Genomic DNA, 20,518 nt, shown 5'->3' on the forward strand with positions numbered 1-20,518 from the left:
AATAATAAAGATCAGATTTTCAAAAATTTTCTATTTATACAAGCGAAAAGCTCAAAATCTGAAAGAGAATTGGTGTCTTTTCGCGAATACCGATAGTAACCATTAACAACCAGTTTTATTATGAAAAAGGGAAAAAAGAAAAGACAAAACTATTCTACAAAATAGAAGAATAATCTTCTATGGAAAATATATTTTAAGGATTTGACCATTAACAGGCAAAGAATCCCTTCTACCTGCTAGATCCTGTAAGACAAACGTTGATGGACCTATGACTTCAACAATCTGAAAAGGACCAAGCCACATCTTTTGAAATTTTGTATGTTTGCCCTTTTCTTCATGAGCTTTATCCCATTTTAAAACTAAATCTCCCATCTGAATTTTTATTTTTTTTTGAATCAAAAGAGGATTTTATTAGCGCTTGATGATGAGCATGGGTTCTTTTAGCTTGTTCTCGCTGTTCTTCTAATTTGATTATTTCCATTTGTCTTAGTTGTATGGAGGAAGTAGGTACTTCATCAATGTGTTATATTAAAGACAAAGAGGGAATGACTAAGTGAGTTGGAAGAACTGTTTCTTTCCCATAAACTAAATTAAAGGGGGAGGTGCCGATCGAAGCTTTTTTTGTTATTCTATCTGCCCATAAAGCGTTTATCAAAGCTTTATGCCAATTCTTTTGGTTCTGGTCAACTGTTCTTTTAATAATCCTGATTAGGTTTTTATTTGTTGACTCAACTAACCCATTACCTTGTGGATAGTAATTGGCCGAATATTTTAGTTTGAATCCCCTTTTAAGTGCGAACTCAGTCATTGCATTTCCAGAAAAGTATGATGCATTATCAAACATTAAAGTTGTTGGCAATCCAAACCTAGTGATTATAAATTGATCTATGAATTCGATAATATTTTCAGAATTAGCTGTCTTGAGAGGAACTGCCTCTACCCATTTAGTAAAATAATCTGTTGCCGTGAGGATGTATCTATGCTGCTTAGAAGAGTGAGGAACGATCTCACCTATTATGTCCAAGCCCCACTGGCTGAATGGTTGCTCGATGTTTACCGGTTGTAGTGGCAGGGACGGCTTCTTTTGTCTTCCAGCAGTAGTTTGGCAGACTTGACATTTCCTCACGTAACTGTGTGAATCTTTGAACAACGTAGGCCAGTAATATCCTGCACGTAAAATTTTATGTGCAGTAGCATCTCCAGCATAGTGTCCACCTGCTGGTCCATCGTGGAGTTCCTGCAAAACTTTTTCGGCTTCAGTTTTTTCAAGACATCTAAGAAGAATAGAATCATAATTCTTTCTAAAAAGAATATCATTTATGAGCTGATATTGTTTAGCTTTCAATCTCAGAGCTCTTTTCTTAGTGTGATCCAGGTGTGATGGAGCATACCCGTTCTTAAGATAATAAATGATATCAGCATACAATGATTCTGCATCGTTTAGGCTTACCTCATACATTTGTACCTCTTCGGATGAAATTTCAGGGATTTGCGATGCTCCAGCCAACATCTACATCTTGCAGAAGCCTTGACCTCTTACAATGTTTGCTGGTTTGATCTCAAGATCGTATTCCTGTAAAGCCGTGATCCAATTCGCTCTTTTCTCGCCCATATCCTTCTGTACTAGAAGATTTCTTACCGCTGGAAACGGTACTATGATCTTAATATGGGTTTTGAGTAAGAAAGGTCTGAAATATTTAATCGCTTTGAAAACAGCATAGGCCTGTTTCTCTACGTCTGAATAATTGAGTTTAGCACCTTAAAATTTGAGCTAAAAAACGTAATTGGAGCTTCTGTTTTTTCTTGATTTGCTTGGGTTAGAATCGCAGCATATGATTTTTCTGAGGCAAATGTGTATAAAACAAAAAATTCGGGGTTGCTAAAGATGGAGCATTAATAATAGCTTGTTTGATCAGGTTGAATGCTTCATGTTCATCTTGACCCCATTTGAAAGTTGAATTCTTTTTAATCATGGTTTGCAAAGGAGACACAATTCGTGAAAAATCTGGTACAAATCTCTTTACAAAATTGATTTGACCAAGGAAAGATTGCATGGCTTTTTTATTATGAGGTAGGGATATTTCAGAAATTTCTTTGATTCTGTCAGGATCAATGTGAATGCCGGATTTTGACACTATGAATCCTAGAAGTTTTCCTTCACTTAATGCGAAAAAAGATTTCTTTGGGTTAAGTGAAATCCCATACCTTAAACATCGTTGAAAAATTTGTTTTAAATCTCTGAGATGGTCGCTTCGCTTCTTGGAATACACTGTTATATCATCCAAATAAATCACTACAGATTTGTTGACTAAACCCTTAAATGCGATGTCCATGGCTCTTTGAAATGTAGCATCGGCATTAATCAAACCAAATGGCATCTTCCGATATGCGTATGTGCCCCATTTAGTTCTGAATGTGGTTTTCAACTGATCATTGGGATGCACCAGCACTTGATTATATCCTGAAAATCCATCCAAGAAAGACATTAGTTATGAGCGTGCTACTACCTGTAATATCTGTTCCATAGGTGGAAGAGGAAAATTGTCTTTTTGACAGGCTTTGTTAAGATTCCGAAAATCGATACAGATTCTAATATCTCCGTTTTTCTTTCTAACGGGTACCATATTGGAGACCCATTTGGAATGTCTGACGGGGAAAATTATTCTGGCTTTTAATAACTTATTTAGCTCAATTTTTATCTGATTTTCTAAATTGGGGTGGATCTTTCTCAGTTTCTGTTGGACAGGTTTTTCGTTGTCAATCATAGGAATAGTGTGTTGAATGATAGAAGTGTCGTATGTCTTCAGCTCATCGTAATTCCAGGCAAAAACATTTTTATATTGTCTCAAAAGACGAATATACGCTAGTTTTTCTTTAGGGGCCAGGCCTATGCCTAGATTAATGTTTTGTGGTTTATCATCGGTTCCTAGGTTTACTAATTCGTAGTTTAGAGTTGAACTGTAGAGCTTTGAATTGGTAGACCTTTTAAACTGATTTTTCAAATCGTACAAATCTTCTAACTTAACCATCGATTTAGGTATAGCATTATCAGTGCTATTTTGTTGTGTTTGTCGATCGTGATGGTCTTCGTCAATTATCTGATTGGAGTAGGATCCTTCAGAAGTGAGGAAATTTACAATATCAGGATCGTCATTGAATACTCTCCAATTTGTAATGTTGTCAGGGATGGATGGTCTAAAGATTAATTCTATTGAGAATCTATCTGGACTAAAATCTTCGGAGGGAATAAGCCTAGAGGCTACGTTAGCCAAAAGGTCTGCGCTCGCGTTTTGGAGTCTTGGGATTGAAGAGATATTAAATGCTATGAAATGCTCAGTCAGATCTTGTACTAAAGATTGATAGTGTTTTAAATGACCTGATAGGCAATGTATAGTGTTACGTACCTGTTTGACGATAATCTCAGAGTCTCCAAAGACCTGAAGATACTTGACGTTTAACCCGATTGCTTTGTATAGGCCTTGCACCAAGGCCTCATATTCTGTTGTGTTGTTTGTGCAATTGAATTCGAGTCTGCATGTAAGCATGGTCTTGTTTCCTTCTGGACTAATCAGAACGCATCCTGCTCCTGCTCCTTCGTTAGATTTAGAGCCATTGAAATATAATTTCCAAAACAAAGATGTATTTACAGGTTCATCTACAAAATTAACACACTTTGAACTATCAGTTTGGGAAAAAATTTCGACTTGGGACAAAACTGAATTTTCTAAGTAAGGTGATGGGTGAGCATTGAGATTACCAAGAAAAGAATCTACCGAGTAATTGCCTATGATACTGCTGTTATATGATACTGCTTCATTTTCTCCCTCTAATTCCGTTACTATGTACTTCTGGTGTAACTCTCGTTCAACCTTTATCTGGTTTGGTTTACCGTTATAGGGTAACCACATGTGCGACCAGTCGGTTGCAAAGTATCCGTGGAGTTTCTCAGACCAATCCCTACTAAGAATTAATCCATAGAATTCTAGGATATCGGCCACTAGAATGTCAATAACCTGACATACCTTCGGGTTCGATGACAATCTTATGGTTACTTGATTAATTTCACCAATCACTTCGACTTGAGATCGATCAAGCTGAACTATACGCACTGCGGATTTTTGTGGTTGAACATTTAGCTTAGCACATATTGATCTGGGTAAAATATTCGAAGAAGCACCGGAATCTACCAAACAATTGTGCACATTTTTGTTGAAAATCTCGTAAGTGAGAAGAAACGGGGGAGTGTGAGATCTTGATCTTCCTCCAATTAAGGCGATATCATTTGGATCAATCTTATTGATCGCGTTAGTTGGAGGTTTTCCCATGTTATGGGAAGCTTGAGAGATTACAGCGGCAGGCAAAGGTACAATAGGCACAGCATGTAATTCTTTCATCATTATCTTCTGTTGATGCTTCAATTTGCTCAATTCATAAAGGGTAATATTAGCGCTAGTCTTTTTCATGTCATCAACAATATTGTACTCCATTTCATCCGACACTATCAGTGTTTTTGATGGAGTTGTTTGATCTGCTCAGACTGGGCTAGACTGAGTCGCTTTAGTTGTTGTTTTCTTTGTTGCGACTTTATCTTTTGTTGTAGGGCTTGCGCCCTTATGCTTAGGGGTAGTTTGGGGAGGATCAAGCTGATTTTTGCTTCATGTGCTAACCAGAAATACTTCTTGATCCTCTTCTTGTGGGAGGATGAAATCCCACATTCCTTGTAATTCCACAACTTCTTCGTCATCGGTTTGCCCTTCAGTGGCACTTTCTTCTTCTTCCTCTTCCTCAGTTTCAGCATTGGAGATGGCATTGGGTGGTTTTGCATCCGTTGAAGGACCTCTTTTAAAAGTTTTGTAGGGCTTTTTTAAAGAAGTTTCTGCTACTTGTTTTTTTATGTCAATCATCTCATTAGACATGGTCTTTAATACTTTCTGCAATCCTTCCAAATCGAAAGGGTCTTTTGTTTGTTTCTTCTTGGAGTCTTCCTTGAAGGTGACTTTTTTAGACTTTCGTTCCTCTATCGCGGATCTCTTTTCCAGGGCTATTACGCGTTTCTCTACTGCTATCGCCTTTGCCATGTTTTCAACTAAAGTTGTTTTATTTGCTCTATCCACGAAGATTGCTATGTTTGATGGTAAAACAGTAATATACCACTCACATCGTACTTCTTCGCTGGGTTGGGAAGCAGTAGGAATTTTGTTGAGAATTTTATTGAACCGTAAATCGAAATCTTTGATAGGTTCTTTAGCTTGGGCCTTAAGATTAGATAGGTCATTGATTAATGTTGCTGTTGATTTGTCATCACCAAACTTGATAAGGAATTGATTGTGGAAGATATCCCAACTTGTGATAGACCTGGAAGGTAATGAAAAATACCATGACCCGGCTGTTCCTTGTAGTGTATAGGGAAAAAGCCGAACAACAACATCTTCGTTAGTAACTCCGTTGAGATTGATAGAAATCATGAAATTGTTTATGTGTTCTTCTGCTAGCATGCCTGCTTTTGGATTGAATTTAGGCAGCCATTTCTCAGGATGGGCCGGTATTGGGCTCAAGGGTGCAGGCATCAAGACTGCCCCAGGGTTGTTCCATGGAGATTGGGCCATCGTTGAGCTGCTAGTAGAGAAAAGTGCAGGAGATGATCTCCGTGGTTGGGAAGATGAGGATACTATGATCGTGGATGATTGAAGGGGGATTGTGGTAGACGGATGGATGATGGTTTGGAATGGAGGTGTGGGTGGTTGACTTCGCAGTGAGGTAGTTGAAATGGGCGATGTAGATGAAAGAGTCTCACTGTCAGACTCTTGTGGTGATTTCCTCGCTCTTTTCCTGGTGAGAAGAGGCAACTCAGTCAGCTGGATGCTAAATTTTTCACTTTTCAATCTGGTTAGGGGATGAGCAGGATTGTACTGCGAAGTCACACTGCTTTGAGATTTATCAGACCTCTGAGGAGAAATGGAAAATCCCTGAAGTTTGTGAATCAGAGATTCGACTCCAGGAGGTTTAATGGTAAATTGGTTTGAAATATCAGGGTGTGTAGTAGCGATTGATACTCAAGCGACTTCCAACTCTGGATTTAAATATACTGGAGAAGTCGGGGGAGATGATAAGGGCGATTTACTCTCAGAATGGTATTTAGATTTTGATTTAAGTGCCATTCATAGTTCGGGCCCTCCTAGCGCCAAATATGTTGAAGCCCCGAAAATCGGGTCGACAACAAGGGGGATACCCACCCGGTCCGGACCTTGGTTGGCAGCTCCTTATCCGTTTGGTATAGCGGGTCCGACTGGGGATAATGGGACCAGTTTCCCAATCTAAGGGTGTGTGTGTGCAGAGTTGGATGATGTTGATCTACAAGTTCTAATCTAAGCTACTTTAGTCTAATTCTATGATATTGTAATCTAATGAAAACAATACATCTAATCTATGCTAACCCGGGATGTATTTCTTCTATTATGCGATCTAAAGAGATTTCAAACAATAACCGGTAATAAAGATCATTCAGCTATCATAAGAATAGAAATCAATTAAGATGAACCACTTTGCATAAAAAGTTAGGCAAAACAGTTGTGAACAACATATCGCATAATAAGTTATTCATATATCAAACATAAATAAATGACTCCACCGTACAAAAGTGCCAAATGGTAACTCACACATTCATGCAATAACATATAAACAACTAAAAACTGCATATCACTTTAAGAATATAAGCAGAAATGGCCAAGAGATAAAAGTACCATTTATGACTGGTCCCACTCATAAGCTTCAAGTAACAATGATTTATCTCTCCTTGTTCTAATATCTACTAAGAGTACAAAAGTGCAACATCAGTAGCATATATCAAATGCAAACATTAATAAACCTTGATCCATTCATTCATCAAAACCTCCTCTGAGGGTGCAAAAGTGCATGTTCTGAGGACAAGTTTTTGACAAATTTTCGGACCCTTCTCCAAATGCATGAGAAGGGTTTAAATACTGCTAACTAAATAACTTAATTACATAAATTTCGGATATGGTTTAAAATGACCGCCCTTTATCTAAGCAAACTTATTTCTAAAAATTGAATCTAATTTCTAACTATTTCTGCATTTGCTCCTTAGTGCTGTGAGCATGCAACATTTGCCTGGGAAGAGTCGGCTGGTCGTCTTCTGCTTTTGTTTGAGCTACGAAAATAGAAATGGCAAGCGCTGGCACCTCTTTTTAGTAAACTAGAAGATATTTTTGAGAATCATCTTCTGGTTGGGCGAATTTACTGCGTGTATGCTTGGTAACAACCCAGATTCTTCTTAAACTGCCTCTGCTTTTGCTATCTCGGCTTCCGGACTCGTGGATGACTAAGCAAGTTAGGGACTTTGCTTTCTGAACAATTTTCTTAGCGATGCGCGATTAGCACTAGGCGCTAATCGCGCATCAAAAACTGCCTCTATTCTTTGATCCGGGCCTTTCTGGTGCGTTTTCCGCCTTTAGCGCTTTTTCCTTTACCGGGCATGAGCTTCAGAATTTTGTAAACATGCTGCTTTTGTGAGTTTTTTTGACCTTGAGTGTCGAATCGCTTATTGATATCAGCATCTGTTCAGTAACACTCTGAAATCTGCGTTTCTGTTGCATGCGGCATCCGTGTATGAGGGCATCTCTTCTCTGTTCTCCGAGCATTGACGCTTTCCCTTTTTCCTTAGATGTTTCCTGCACATTGCTTCATGTTGTTCCCTGTTTTTTATTCCTGCAGTTCACGCAAAGGAAAAGAGTAATGATAGTAAATTTTGACACGAAAGCTTTAAGCTCTATGAATGTATAAAATCATGACACCCACAGTGAACTGACTCTTCGAAAAACACAAAACTGTCCTTCATGAATACTTTGGCGTACATTCATTAATCTTCTTTAAGGCGCGCGCCCAATTTTTGGTTTAGGGACAGCTTTTCTTGAATGCTGAGCCGAGGAAAATTTGCGATGGGTGATTTCTGCGACTCGTGGATCGCAGCATCGCAAGATCGCATTGATCACAGATCGCATTTATCGCAGATCACAGTTATCGCAGATCACTTTTATTGTAGCATCCCGGCATCGCAGATTGCTGCAATTTGTCAAGTTATTCGTGTGTTGTTTATGCGACGTTGCGATATGCGATATCGCATATCGGCCATCAGAGATTTTCTTAAGATTATTCATTTATGGGCACTTCTTAATGTATGCGACGCGGTGAATTTCGCGTCGTTTCTTCGCAGTTGTTTTAATGTGCTCATAAAGGAATGCTTGACTCTTCTCCGTGCGATGCATTTTTTAGGAGTATAATACAAAAAAAAAAATTATAAAATCTTTTTGGATTTTTTACTAAGGGCCCCCACTTCTTTAGCGTTATTGCTAATACTAAAGAAGGAGGGGGGTTGTTGGTGGTCACAACAGGCGCCAAAACAAGAGGTGCACCACGTGGTAAAGGAGAAGGTCGGATGATCATTTTGTTCAACAATCCTTGGATTTGTTTTGTTATTTCTGCACTTTCCCTTCTTAACATCCTGTGCATGTCAATGTTAGGAAGAAGACACTTTTGCTGCAATGGTATTTCATGTTGGATTCTCCTCTTGGAAGGAAATCCTTTTGCTTTCTAAAACACCTCATCATCATGGTTAGCAACATCAACCAAATCAGTTTTTGAATTTGAATTACAACCATCAAACGCTTCATAATCAACATCAACATTGGGTTTGATCATAAGAAGCACTAAATTCTTGCTTGAATTCACTAGTCTTTTCATTTGCCCTGCATTAACTAATGAAAGATTTAGTTTCTTGCGATGAGCTCTCACAATATACTCCACACCATTCTTGAACAAGTGGTACTTGTTTTGAAGATGGAAGATTGCTTTTCTATCATAGAGGTAAGGACTACCCAAAACAATTCTTGATATATCAAGCGGTACAACATCTAATTCAACTTCGTCAATGAAGTTTGTTGTGATTGCAAACTGAATAATACATTTTCTTGTAACCTGTAAGTTTGTGTCCTTGCATATCCAACCCAATGGATATGGCTTGGGATGTAAAATGGTTTCAAGATTAAGTTGTTTAACTAAGTCATCAAATATCAAGTTGGCTTGAGATCCACTATCAAAAAGTGTGTCGATTTTTGTATGTTTTGAGATTACCCTCACATGAAATAATTCAATCCTTGTTTCTTCATTTGGAGTGCTAGTGTGACAATTTGATATACTAGTGCTAGCAATGGATTCTTTTCCTTTTATACCCATGGCTATAATTTTAGTTTCATCACCCAAATCAGATCCCAAATCCTCTTGAATGATGACAATTATCTTTTCTTTTCCTTTGTTGTTGAATTTCTTTGGTTTCATTTCGAGATGAAGCTTCCAACAATGAGCTTCATCGCGACCCTGTCTGGAACAATGTTTACATATTGTTTTCTCTCCTTCCCTTTTAATGGATGCATTTTTCTTTCCCTTTAAACCCTTTTCTTTCTCTTTACCCTTAAATGAATGGTTTTTTACTACCTTCTTCTAGAGTGTTTTTCCCTCTTACCTCAAGATGAGTGGCTTGCACACACACATCATCTAGATTATTGGGATTAAACATTAAGATAGTATGCCTAAGGTAACTATGTAAACCCCTTATGTACTTCAACAATGTGTCCTGTGATTACAAATCTACACCTAACATCAAAGACCCTTTTTCTGAATTCTTGGGTGTAATCTTGCACATTTTGATTTTTAAGTTATCTAAAGTTTTGCCAATTCATGATGGCTTTTTGCATATAAGCTAGAGAATATAATTGTCTTTTGATTGCAAGAATGAAATCATTCCAAGAAATTGAGATCTTACCGTGTTTTTTAATCTCCTCTTGGGTCTTTGATTCCCACCATACTGGTGCTACACCCTCCATTCTCAAGGAAGCTAACTGAATCTTTATGTCATCCTCTTGAAGGTTTTGAATCCTGTAATATACCTCCAACTGACGAATCCAATTATCAAGCTTCTCTGCATTCACTTCACTATTATACATGGGCAACTCAAATTTAACATCAAGTTTAAAAAAAGGTGATTTACCAGTTCCTTTTGAAGTATGATGATGAGTATGAGTAAGGGTTGTGTTAGTGGAAGAGTGTGAAGATGCTTATGAAGAAGAAGATGAAGAAGATGGTGGAGAGGGTGGAGGTTTGTCTCCATTTCCGTTACCTCCTCCTGAAGAACCTTCTCCTTTGGGAGGTTTGGAACTTTCCCCTTGCAACATGGTATTCCTCTCTCCATAAAGGACCTTCACCATCTCTGTCATATCAAAGAAAGCCTTTTTGAAGCTAGTCTCATCTTTTTTCATGTTTGTAGGTTCTCCTTCATGAGACATGATCTCTGGAGTATCAACTACAACTCAAGGTTGAATTGGTGTTGGAGATTGTGGCAACCTTTCTCTCCTTCCCCTTGACCCAACTTTAGGGCTTCCAACCAACTTCCCTTCTCCTCTTTTGAGTTTTAACCTTGTAAGCATGACATAAACTTGCAAACAATTAAATCCTTCTTTCACAAAGCAAACCTAGTGCTCTGATACCAAAATGATCTGATTTAGAATATTAGATTGTTGTGCTAAGATCCTCCTCAGATTAGAAACAAAATGCTTTCATTGTGCTTAAGGATTCATGAATTTTTTGCAAGTGAAATGATGTGTTTTTATGTTAATTTTATGAGCAATTTAACATAAACAAGAGATTGAACAACAACATAAACATGTACAGAGCATCATCAAAAATACATTACAACAGGAACATGATAAAGGAGTTCACCCCTCTTGGGCTACATCTCCTTGGTCCAGCTTCCAATGGCTTGGGCCTCTCTATTATGCTCAAAAGTGTAAAAAGATGTGTTTACAATGCTCAAATGCTTATGAAACATGCTCCAATCAGCCCATAATACTCAAAAATGGTTCCCCAGCCTCTTTCTGCTCCTCATTTGGTCGAAATTTGCCTTAGTTATGACTTCTACCAATCTTTCTACAATTTTCTCCTCCAAATCTGGCTAACTTCCAGTTATATTCATTATCTGGAGTTAATTTTGGTAGTTCTGCCGAAATTGGCGGTCTCGCCAACTTCCTTGCCTATCTCGCAGTTAAGGCCGAGTGGTCACATGCAAGGTGGTTAGGTCCGGCGGTTAAGACGATGATTCCGACAACTCCATCGCAAATCGTAATCGGTGAAAATCAACAGGTCTTATGGTTTGTGAACACATCGTGGGCGATGTGCGATTGCGATAAGCAGCAGACCCGACGGAACTATCAATTGCAGTATAATCTATATTGCATTCGAGATATATCGCAATCGGCGGAGCCAGGGTAATTCATATAACGGAACTTTCATTGTGTGATATGTGATTGCGATATTGCAATCAAAACTTGATCCTGTCGGGGCCGATTCTGTAACCTTTCCCTGTTGCGATGTGCGATTGTGATTATTACATCACACCCTGGCTTTGCTCTGGGGCCGATTCTTTAATCATCGACCCGCCTACGATATGTTAGTTAAGAAACAATGCATAGGCAGAGTGGTTAGTCCTTTGGTCTGTTGTGTGGGAGGTCGCGGGGTCGAGCCCGGCCTTTGACCTATCTTGCCAATAAAATTTTGATCGACCATTAGGAGGACACATGGCGGCCTCCGGCTTAGCCATGTGTCACCTCCTTATTGGTCCAAACCCAAAACACGCGGACCAATGAAATTCTGACACTTTTCACCTTCCGATTCGCCACATGCAGACTATTCTGAGGATATTCCAAGGAATTTTCTTTTTGCTGACTGGGCTATACGGATGCCTAGTCAACATCCCTGTCAGCTCCTGCACCAAATTTGCCTATTTGGGAAAACAAATAGATCATGTTTCTGGGAGCATATGGTGTCTATTTTGCACGAAATGAGTTGCACCAGATTCAAGATGAAGAGCACTACACAGTCGTTTATGTTCCACACCATTATGACAACTTTAATTTTTGAGCATAATTTTGAGCACCTGATCAATGTGCACCACTTGTAATGAACTTTCATGACAATGATTAGTGCTGACAAGGCATCACCTTTGTTATGCCACCTAGATGTGGGGTATATTAAACCCAATTAGTCCTTGGATATTATATAAACCCAATTAATCCTTGAATATTATATAAATTAATAAGAACAAGATCCTTAAATCACTCAATCACCACGACTATACTAAATCCAATTAATCCCTAGATATTATATAAATTAATAAGAACAAAATCCTTAAATCACTCGAACACCACATTTTTGTATGTAAAGCTATAAAAAGTAATATTAATTTAATTTGAATTCCTTGCCAAACAACCAATATAGGAACTAGCACAACCGCATTAGGAAATGTGGTTGATATACATTGAAGACATCATTTTCCATCTATTACAAAAATACAAACACAACACACACACACAACTCTTATATGAATTATCACCACAATTACAATAATTAAACTAATAATGATATTGGTGTTTAACATCCAAATTATTGATTTATAATCATAAAATTTGCATACAAATTTCAATATACCACTCTGATACATCTTTGTGCATCAATGAATATCTTCAACTATTTAAATAATCAACATCTCTATGTCTTCTCCTTTTGTTTTGATTTTGGAGTAGTGCATCTTGTGCAACTAATATACGAGTCATTAAATTGACAACCCCACATCAGAGATGTAAGTGAGCACAAACAAACAAATTCATCATTTGGAATTTGCTGAAACAAATTTGTTTTATATGGAGACCAACACCCTCCAACCTCACCGACTTGCATTTTATTCCGAGATTGCAGACTTATCTATTAACATTTCTAACATGGTGGTATCAAAGGTAAAAAAATATACTAACACTATTATCTCAAACAAGCTCTTTGCATTCATTAAGGCACACCCTCCACACGATCTCCAAGCCAATCATGCAAATGAAGTTTATTTCAATGTAGTTTTCTAAATCGTTTAGGCCCTTATCTTGTTGGAGAAAACAACGAGCAAGCTGAATAATCTTCTGAATTTCCAACATAGATCTGAGTTACACTCTTTTCCCATAATGAATTAGAGAATGCTCCTTTCAACTAAATAACTTCATAATAAAACTCCATCTGCTTTCAAATCGAACCGAACCAAAATCATAGAATTAATATGAGTTGTGAATACCTTGACTAGGGTTTTAATACCTTCCTGGCGATATCACCAATGAGGAATATTTTAATCGGGTATTGTATTAATGATGTTAGATAGATCAACACAAATCAGATGCTACTAATAATAAAACTTATGGTCTGCGATTTATAGATGATATGATTAGCTTATTCCCTTTCTACCACCAGGATTAATATATGTGCTGGTCATAGAATTCCTTGTAAAGTGTGACAAACTATGGCAACCAATTATATAAAAGCTTGTTAAGCTTGTTAAGCTCGCATTCATCTTTTCTTCAAAAAAATTTCTTAGTCAAAGGCGAGAGAGCAGAATCCAAACATTACATGAGAGGAAAATAATCTCATTCATTAACTATAAAGTGAATAGACATTACTTGGGCCATGTCTTCTTTCAAATCAAATACCCTCTATACTATCTGTTGGATCATGTATTATTCTTAGATTGTCAAATCTTGAAGTTATTCCCAGATTATCAAATCTTGGCTCATACATTTGGAGGAGTTTCCAGAAAGTTGAATTACCTTTTCTACAACGCATTAGATGGACTTTTGGAGGGGGTAATCATATCATGATTGGAAGAGACAACATCATGGGTTTGAACTTTGATTTTGGACTTCTGACACGCGTCTTGGAAGCTCCACACGAATGAGGTTTGTCCTTTTTGGGACAAGTGATAAATGGGTGGCGTGGGGTACATTTGACATGGAAGGAGGCAGCACAACTTGGCATGATAGGACACATCGCCCAGATTTGGAATGCTTTTGTAAACATTTTAAGGAATGATGGTTTATGCAGATGTTTAGGCGAATACTTCCTCACTTGGGAGGGCAGCCTAAAAAACCACTTGGTGGTGGTGGTAGAATGTTATGGACACTACTCTATGCAGGGTTTCGAATATGCCCCACGATCCCGGTACATATCAATATGGAAGTCATTTGCGCCTCTAAAAGTCATTTTATTTTGCTGGTTGGTATGTGGGACCACATTCTCACTTGGAATAACTTGTGCAAAAGTGGTTTTACTGGACCGGTTGTTGCGTCTTGTGTCGTGCAAGCGAAGAATTGGTATCACACATGTTCCTTCATTGTAGCTTTGCTTTACATGTTTGGTCTATCATACTTTCTTCATGCAGGATCCTTCATGACTTTTTTATCTATTGGAGATTGTCTGAGATGGGGTGTTGCAGGGGCTAGTACCATTTCCTACATTCCCCTGTTCATACTTTGGGAAATATGGAAGGCACGCAACCACTGTATTTTTCGTGGGCAGCTTGTCCGTGTACATCAAGTATGTGCAAAAATTATATCATGGATAAATCACATGGAACCAAAATGCCCCCGTGTCCGGGACATGTCCAAACGTCTCACATCCCCTTGCATTATTTTACCAGTGGGATACTTTGATGGTGCGTCACAGCGGGGCAAATGTGGTTGTCGAGGGTGGCTCTGTTTGGATGAGCAAACTTGTTATAAATTGCATTGGAGTACTGGAAACATAACAAACATCAGGGCATAGATGATTGGCCTTTGGGTCTTGCTGTGGTTTGCTAGAGAAAAAGGGATACAAAACATACATATTTTTGGAGATTCATAGACCATCATCGACGACTTCAAGGGGGTTACATGTTTTGACCCGCCAGATCTACGAGGATGGAGGGACCGCATCAATGCTTTACTTTGTCTTTTTGGAAGCTATACTATGACACACATCTTCAGGGAGTCTAATAAAATTGTAGATGGTCTCTCAAATCGTCATTCCATCGCTGATGGCGCTTTTTTTGTTTTTTTATATGTATAAGAATGCCACTTCTTCTATGCTGTTTCTGAAATTTTGTGGACATATTAGGTGGCAGGTTATATATTTTCTTGAAAATGACTATTTTTTCTGAATCTTGATGAACCATATGTTTAAATTTATATCACAATGTATGTAGAAGTTACTCCTAGTTTAGTTGATTTATCAAAGTAGATACATAAGAATATATGTAACTGGTCTATTTTTTAAATAATAAACACTAATTAATTTTTTTTTCCCTTGAAAAAGTTTTAAAATTTGAAATTCCTCAAACCCAATTCCAATATATAGACCACACCACTTCTTCGATATAATAAAAAAAATATAATTCTTTATATGGAAAATATTAAATATCTCCAAAATACACTTGAAATCAACGCCGCTTTATTAAAAGGAGACAATAAAGCGACGGTATTCAGGAAGCAATCAAAATTTCATCTCAGCGATATAAGAGATTGTGAAGGTATTTAAAAACCCTCGGAGGATAATTTAATTTTTTCACGGGACTTTATGCCTTTCTTCGACATCTCCGCTCTTTAGTTAACGGGTCTCTCATTTCCTGAACGTCTAGGCAGACCTATCCAGAATAAAGTAGAGCGGAATATCATCTTTTGCTTTGATGGACCGGGATGTAGAACTCCTGAACAGTAGTACCCTCGCTGCGAATTTGATGTGCTAGGATTCCTTTATTAGCTGTTGTTCCTTAGTGCTTGAAATTGGCTTTCCTAGGAGTATTTTCTTGTTCCAACACTCCCAGTTAGAAGGATCATTCTACAATGAAAATTTCATCTCAGCGATATAAGAGATTGTGAAGGTATTTAAAAAACCTCGGAGCAGCGAGACCAATCCCTCGCAAAATCCCGACCAGCGATCGAATTACGGCAATGGCAGACGATTTGGGAGAGTTTTACGTTAGGTACTACGTGGGTCACAAGGGCAAATTCGGCCACGAGTTTCTCGAGTTCGAATTCCGTCCCGACGGCAAGCTCCGCTATGCAAACAATTCGAACTACAAGAACGACACCATGATTCGCAAAGAGGTGTTCCTTACACAGGCTGTTCTCAGGGAATGCCGACGAATCATTGCCGAAAGCGAGGCATGTTTTTTCGAAAAGCTTAATTCCAAGTTTTCAATTTCGTTAGAGCGAAAACCCTAGCACATTAAAACCCTGATTAAATTTGGGCCTCATTGCAGATAATGAAGGAAGACGATAACAACTGGCCTGAGCCTGATAGGGTTGGACGTCAGGAGCTTGAAATAGTTATGGGGAACGAGCATATTTCCTTTACTACTTCCAAAATAGGATCTCTTGTTGATGTGCAGAGTAGCAAGGATCCCGAAGGCCTTCGGATTTTCTATTATCTTGTTCAGGTATGTAGAGTTCTTTTTTTCATAGTCGAAATGCTATATTCTCTACCTTCTTAGATGCCTTAGCTTATGCCCGAAATGCTACATTCTCTACCTTCTTAGATGCCTTAGCTTATTCTCGTGACATCGCCTAACATGACAAACGCATGTCCCATCTATTGATTTGTGTAGTTTGGGAGGTACTCTACAACCCTAGGTGATGGGTTTTTGAGAGGTTTGACTACAAAAGGGTTTTGTGAGCGAAGTACCCAAGCGAGGGGTTTTGCACACAAGTTGTGGTTGCGAAATCAAGTGAAGAAAATAATTATTTAAGTCATTGTTGTAAGTGGAACACCTTTAAAGGAGCAAGGATAACCTAAGGCAATTATGAAGGGTCTTGATCAAATGGAGGAGGAAATTAATTCTTGGTTAGTTGGGGGTTTAACCAAAAAGTCAAGTCGGCCTAGGCTTGAAGAGACCCCTTGAGGGCTAATGTTCACCCTCATAGAAAGTTGTAATGAGAGACCTCAAGCCATTTGAGAACCAACTACCCTAGTGCTTTTCGTCCTAGTGGAGAGACAAGTCTGAAGAAGCCGCAACCCTAAGGAGCTAAGCTAAGTGTGGAGAAAGATGAGGTGAGGTTTGTTTTCCTTGGTTTTGGTTTGGCTGTGCAGGAGCAGGTGCTAGCAGAGTGACAAGGCATATTTTTTTGCATTTGTTTGTGGTGAATTCTTTGCCTTTGTTGGCCGAAAAGTTCTGTGCTTTTGGAGATAGGGCCGAGTCCTTGTGACACCTTGTTTGGATGGGGCCGTAAGGCTTGTTTTGGAGGGCCGAATAGCCAAGCATGAAGTTGGAGTGAGACCGAGCATCTTTATGAGGTACCACAAAAGTTTTAAGTGGGTCGTAAGGAGGATTTGCCAAGGTTTTGAGGGTTAGGGCACTCCTGTAGCTATTTAGGAGCCCTTAATTGAGGGCCGAAACCTCAAAGAAAAGTGCACTGAGCCGTGGAGTCTAGGGCAGAAGAAGGCGTCCTATAAGAATATGTTGGTTGTCCTCCTAAGGTGACGAAAGCTAGGTGATGGAGGGTTATTCAAGGTTGAACAATAGTGGTTTATGTGCCCTTGTTTAGGGCTCCTTCCATGGTGCGTTGACCTTAAGGGTTTGTCCGAAACTCAGTGTTGAGATCGCTCAAGAATGGAGGCCGAGACCCTAAGTGAAGAGATGTATGATCACACAACTTTGTAGGTAGTTTGATCTTCAAGTGGGCAACATTCAACCTCAGAGAATGAGCAGATGAGTAGTAAGAAAGGGCTTGCACAATGAAGGAAGTCAAGGTCTCTTCAAGTGGGCAACATTCAACCTCAGAGAATGAGCAGATGAGTAGTAAGAAAGGGCTTGCACAATGAAGGAAGTCAAGGTCTGTTCATAGGTGATGAACAACAGTATTTGCAAGCCTTAGATTTGTCTTCTTTGAAGGAATAAAGAGGATTGTGTGTGGGAAACTTTGAAGCCCTAGATTAGTCAAAGGGTTGACTGTTTTGGGTAGACTTGGAGGCCCCAAGGAGAGTGACAACAGGGTTGATTTGTCACAATACGAGGGCAGGGCTGTTGTGTCCTAGGAGCAAGATTATGGAGCAAGTAGCAACCAAGATGTTAACAAGTGGGTAATTAGGAAGACCTCATGTACAGTGAGCATTGGGGGCGCCAATGGCTTGTTAGGAGGCATACTTATGGAAGCCCTAGTTCAGCTGATGAAAGGAGCCGTATAGTTGATAAGAGGGCAGTTCCAGAAGACCCAATGAGCAAACATCTTAATGGAGCAAGAGGGCTGCTAGTGGGCAGATCAATGGGCCAATGTTCAGTGACACAAAATGAGTTGTGATTATTGATTGTGGCAGATTGGACAACTGAAGATGCAGTAGTAGTGATCAACAGATGGGGAGGCAAAGTACTTGCAAGATGTGTTCAAGGTACATGGACTAAAAGGGCTGAGCGTGTGCACCATCAACAAGTAGGTCAAGTGTATCTTGTTCAGGGTAGATTGGTGGTCATAGTTGTTGACACCAAGCCCTAGTTGTGTTCTTGTATCAGGGTTGTATGTAAGGGCCATGATCCTTGGTACGGGAGCCCTAAGATTGTTGTATTAAATTTTGTAATATAAGATGTAGTGGGTTAAAAGTTAAAAATTGTTGTGTGCATTAGTGGATTCACTGATGTATGTTATTCTGCTGTGTAAAGTAGAAGTGTTGTGGCATTTGAGTGTGTTTGTGATCGCGATTTTAGACTCAAACCAAATTCTTGAGTGTCGTGGAAAAATTAACACCATCTACAACCTGAACCATCTCTAGGTAAGCTCTTCCATTTTATCTAAGACCAAGAGAAGCACCATGTCTACATTGAGGATTCCTAGGTCATCGCAAGGATTGATTACTTCCACTGTAGGAAGTTAAGAGAGGCCATTGAAATTGAGAAGCAAGCGGATGGATAATCTCAACAGGGACGATGGTTGGAAATTGAGTAAGGGTTGGATTCCTGCCTTCTCTTCATGATGGTCCTTTTTTCCCCATTTTTCCACGTTTTGTGCAACGTATGTAGCGTACTCGATAACCTTTGTCCGCTATTGAGAATACGAGGCACTTTGGAAAACACAATTCCCCCTTGCTCTACCACTTCGATACCAAAATTTTCCTCTTTAAACTTGTTTTTGATATCAAATTTGTCTAGGAAGTTGACTCAACCTATTGGTCCTTGAATATAACTTGCTCATCTCTTGTTCGTTGACCTTATACATGTATCTCTTGTTCGTCGACCATATACATGGATCTATTGTCCATCGATTGTCATTGAACATATAGATGGACTTATTGCTCGTTAACTTCTTGTCGACCATATTATAGATGAATTTTACTGTACATCGATTGTATATACAAAATTATTGTATAATAATCATGTACTTTGCATATGATACATATGTGCAAGTCTAACTATGTGTAATGCAATGCATAATATCTTAGTCATACAGAATTTAAGTGCAACATGTCATTGATCTAACAATAATAATTATTAACACCTTAACTTATAGTGTGCCTTCCCCCATTAGCTTACACAATCCAAGATAGTATTCGTCCTTCTTTGCCTTTGTAGTCCTTCAAGATGTACCACTACCCTTCCAGGGCTCCAGCATGGGCTAACTAGGAAGTCCAACTTCCATCAGGTGTCTATGGGCACCCTCCAGGCCTCACACTAGGCAATCTTACCCAACTAATTTCCCTCTCTAGGGCTCTAGCCTTACCCAAGGCAACCCAAGTAGAACTAGTAATAAAATTCCACCTAGGATTCACAATGGTTTATTGGGTTATAGGATGAATGGCTATCCAAGCTCACACCCCCATAGTCTCCAGCATGAACCTAAGAAAGAACTAGGAATGAATGATGACAGAATGATGGGAAACAAGACTTATGTATGCATGTTGTCTTTTTTCCAAGTGTCACCTAAAGAACTCACCCCCACCACTTGTGAAATCATTTGACTATTTGTCCACTTCTCTTTAGAATTAGGATATAACATTAAATTATGATTTAGGTTTATATTATGCCCTTTAACTTCGGGTTTTATTCCATAAAGTGGCTTTAGGAATTTTCAATTATATTTTTGACTTAGGAACCATTGTTATGCTTTAACCCCCTCACCTTTACCTCTTGTGGAGTTCTAGCCCCCCATTTCTCATGTCTTACTTGGTCTATAGTAGTGGTGTATCTTATTTAAATGATTGTGATTATGTATCACATTGCTAGGCTTGTTGGCCTTTCAGAACATATGCTCTTCGACATTAATCACACAACCACTTTGACCTCAAAACATATAAACATAGGCACATGGACCCCAAAATGAATACATACACATGGATAGGCCGACCAAACTCATATCCGCTCACCAACCTAATAAAATATGTACAATACATATAAGAGGTCATCCTAGGGGTGTTACATTTCCCTCCCTTTTTATTTATGCATCGTCCTTAGTGCATCATATACATATGTAAAATCAAAATTGCTCAAAAAGCTAAGGGTGCTCCTCTCTCATGACATCCTTACACCCACATGTAATGTCTTTAGAATTGAAATGCATCCACTGCACCTTTACTAGTTTGATGGCTCGATCTTGAAACACTTTGACCTTTTTGTCTAATA

At 38.8% G+C, this 20,518-nt stretch overlaps 1 protein-coding gene across 1 annotated transcript in view; it reads left to right on the forward strand.

The window, feature by feature from the left end:
• The first annotated feature begins 15,456 nt into the window (after positions 1 to 15,456).
• LOC149187090 (protein mago nashi homolog 2) overlaps positions 15,457 to 20,518 on the forward strand; it is a 92,042-nt gene continuing 86,980 nt past the window's right edge. The window contains exons 1-2 of the mRNA XM_089411284.1: positions 15,457 to 16,076; positions 16,175 to 16,351. Coding sequence (XP_089267410.1) covers positions 15,864 to 16,076; positions 16,175 to 16,351 — 390 coding nt within the window. The 5' untranslated portion in view covers positions 15,457 to 15,863. The remainder of the gene's footprint in view (positions 16,077 to 16,174; positions 16,352 to 20,518) is intronic.

This window comes from Pinus tabuliformis, chromosome 3_1, assembly GCF_031772625.1.
Source record: "Pinus tabuliformis cultivar Carrire ecotype Pingquan chromosome 3_1, CPIR1, whole genome shotgun sequence".
NCBI lineage: Eukaryota > Viridiplantae > Streptophyta > Pinopsida > Pinales > Pinaceae > Pinus > Pinus tabuliformis.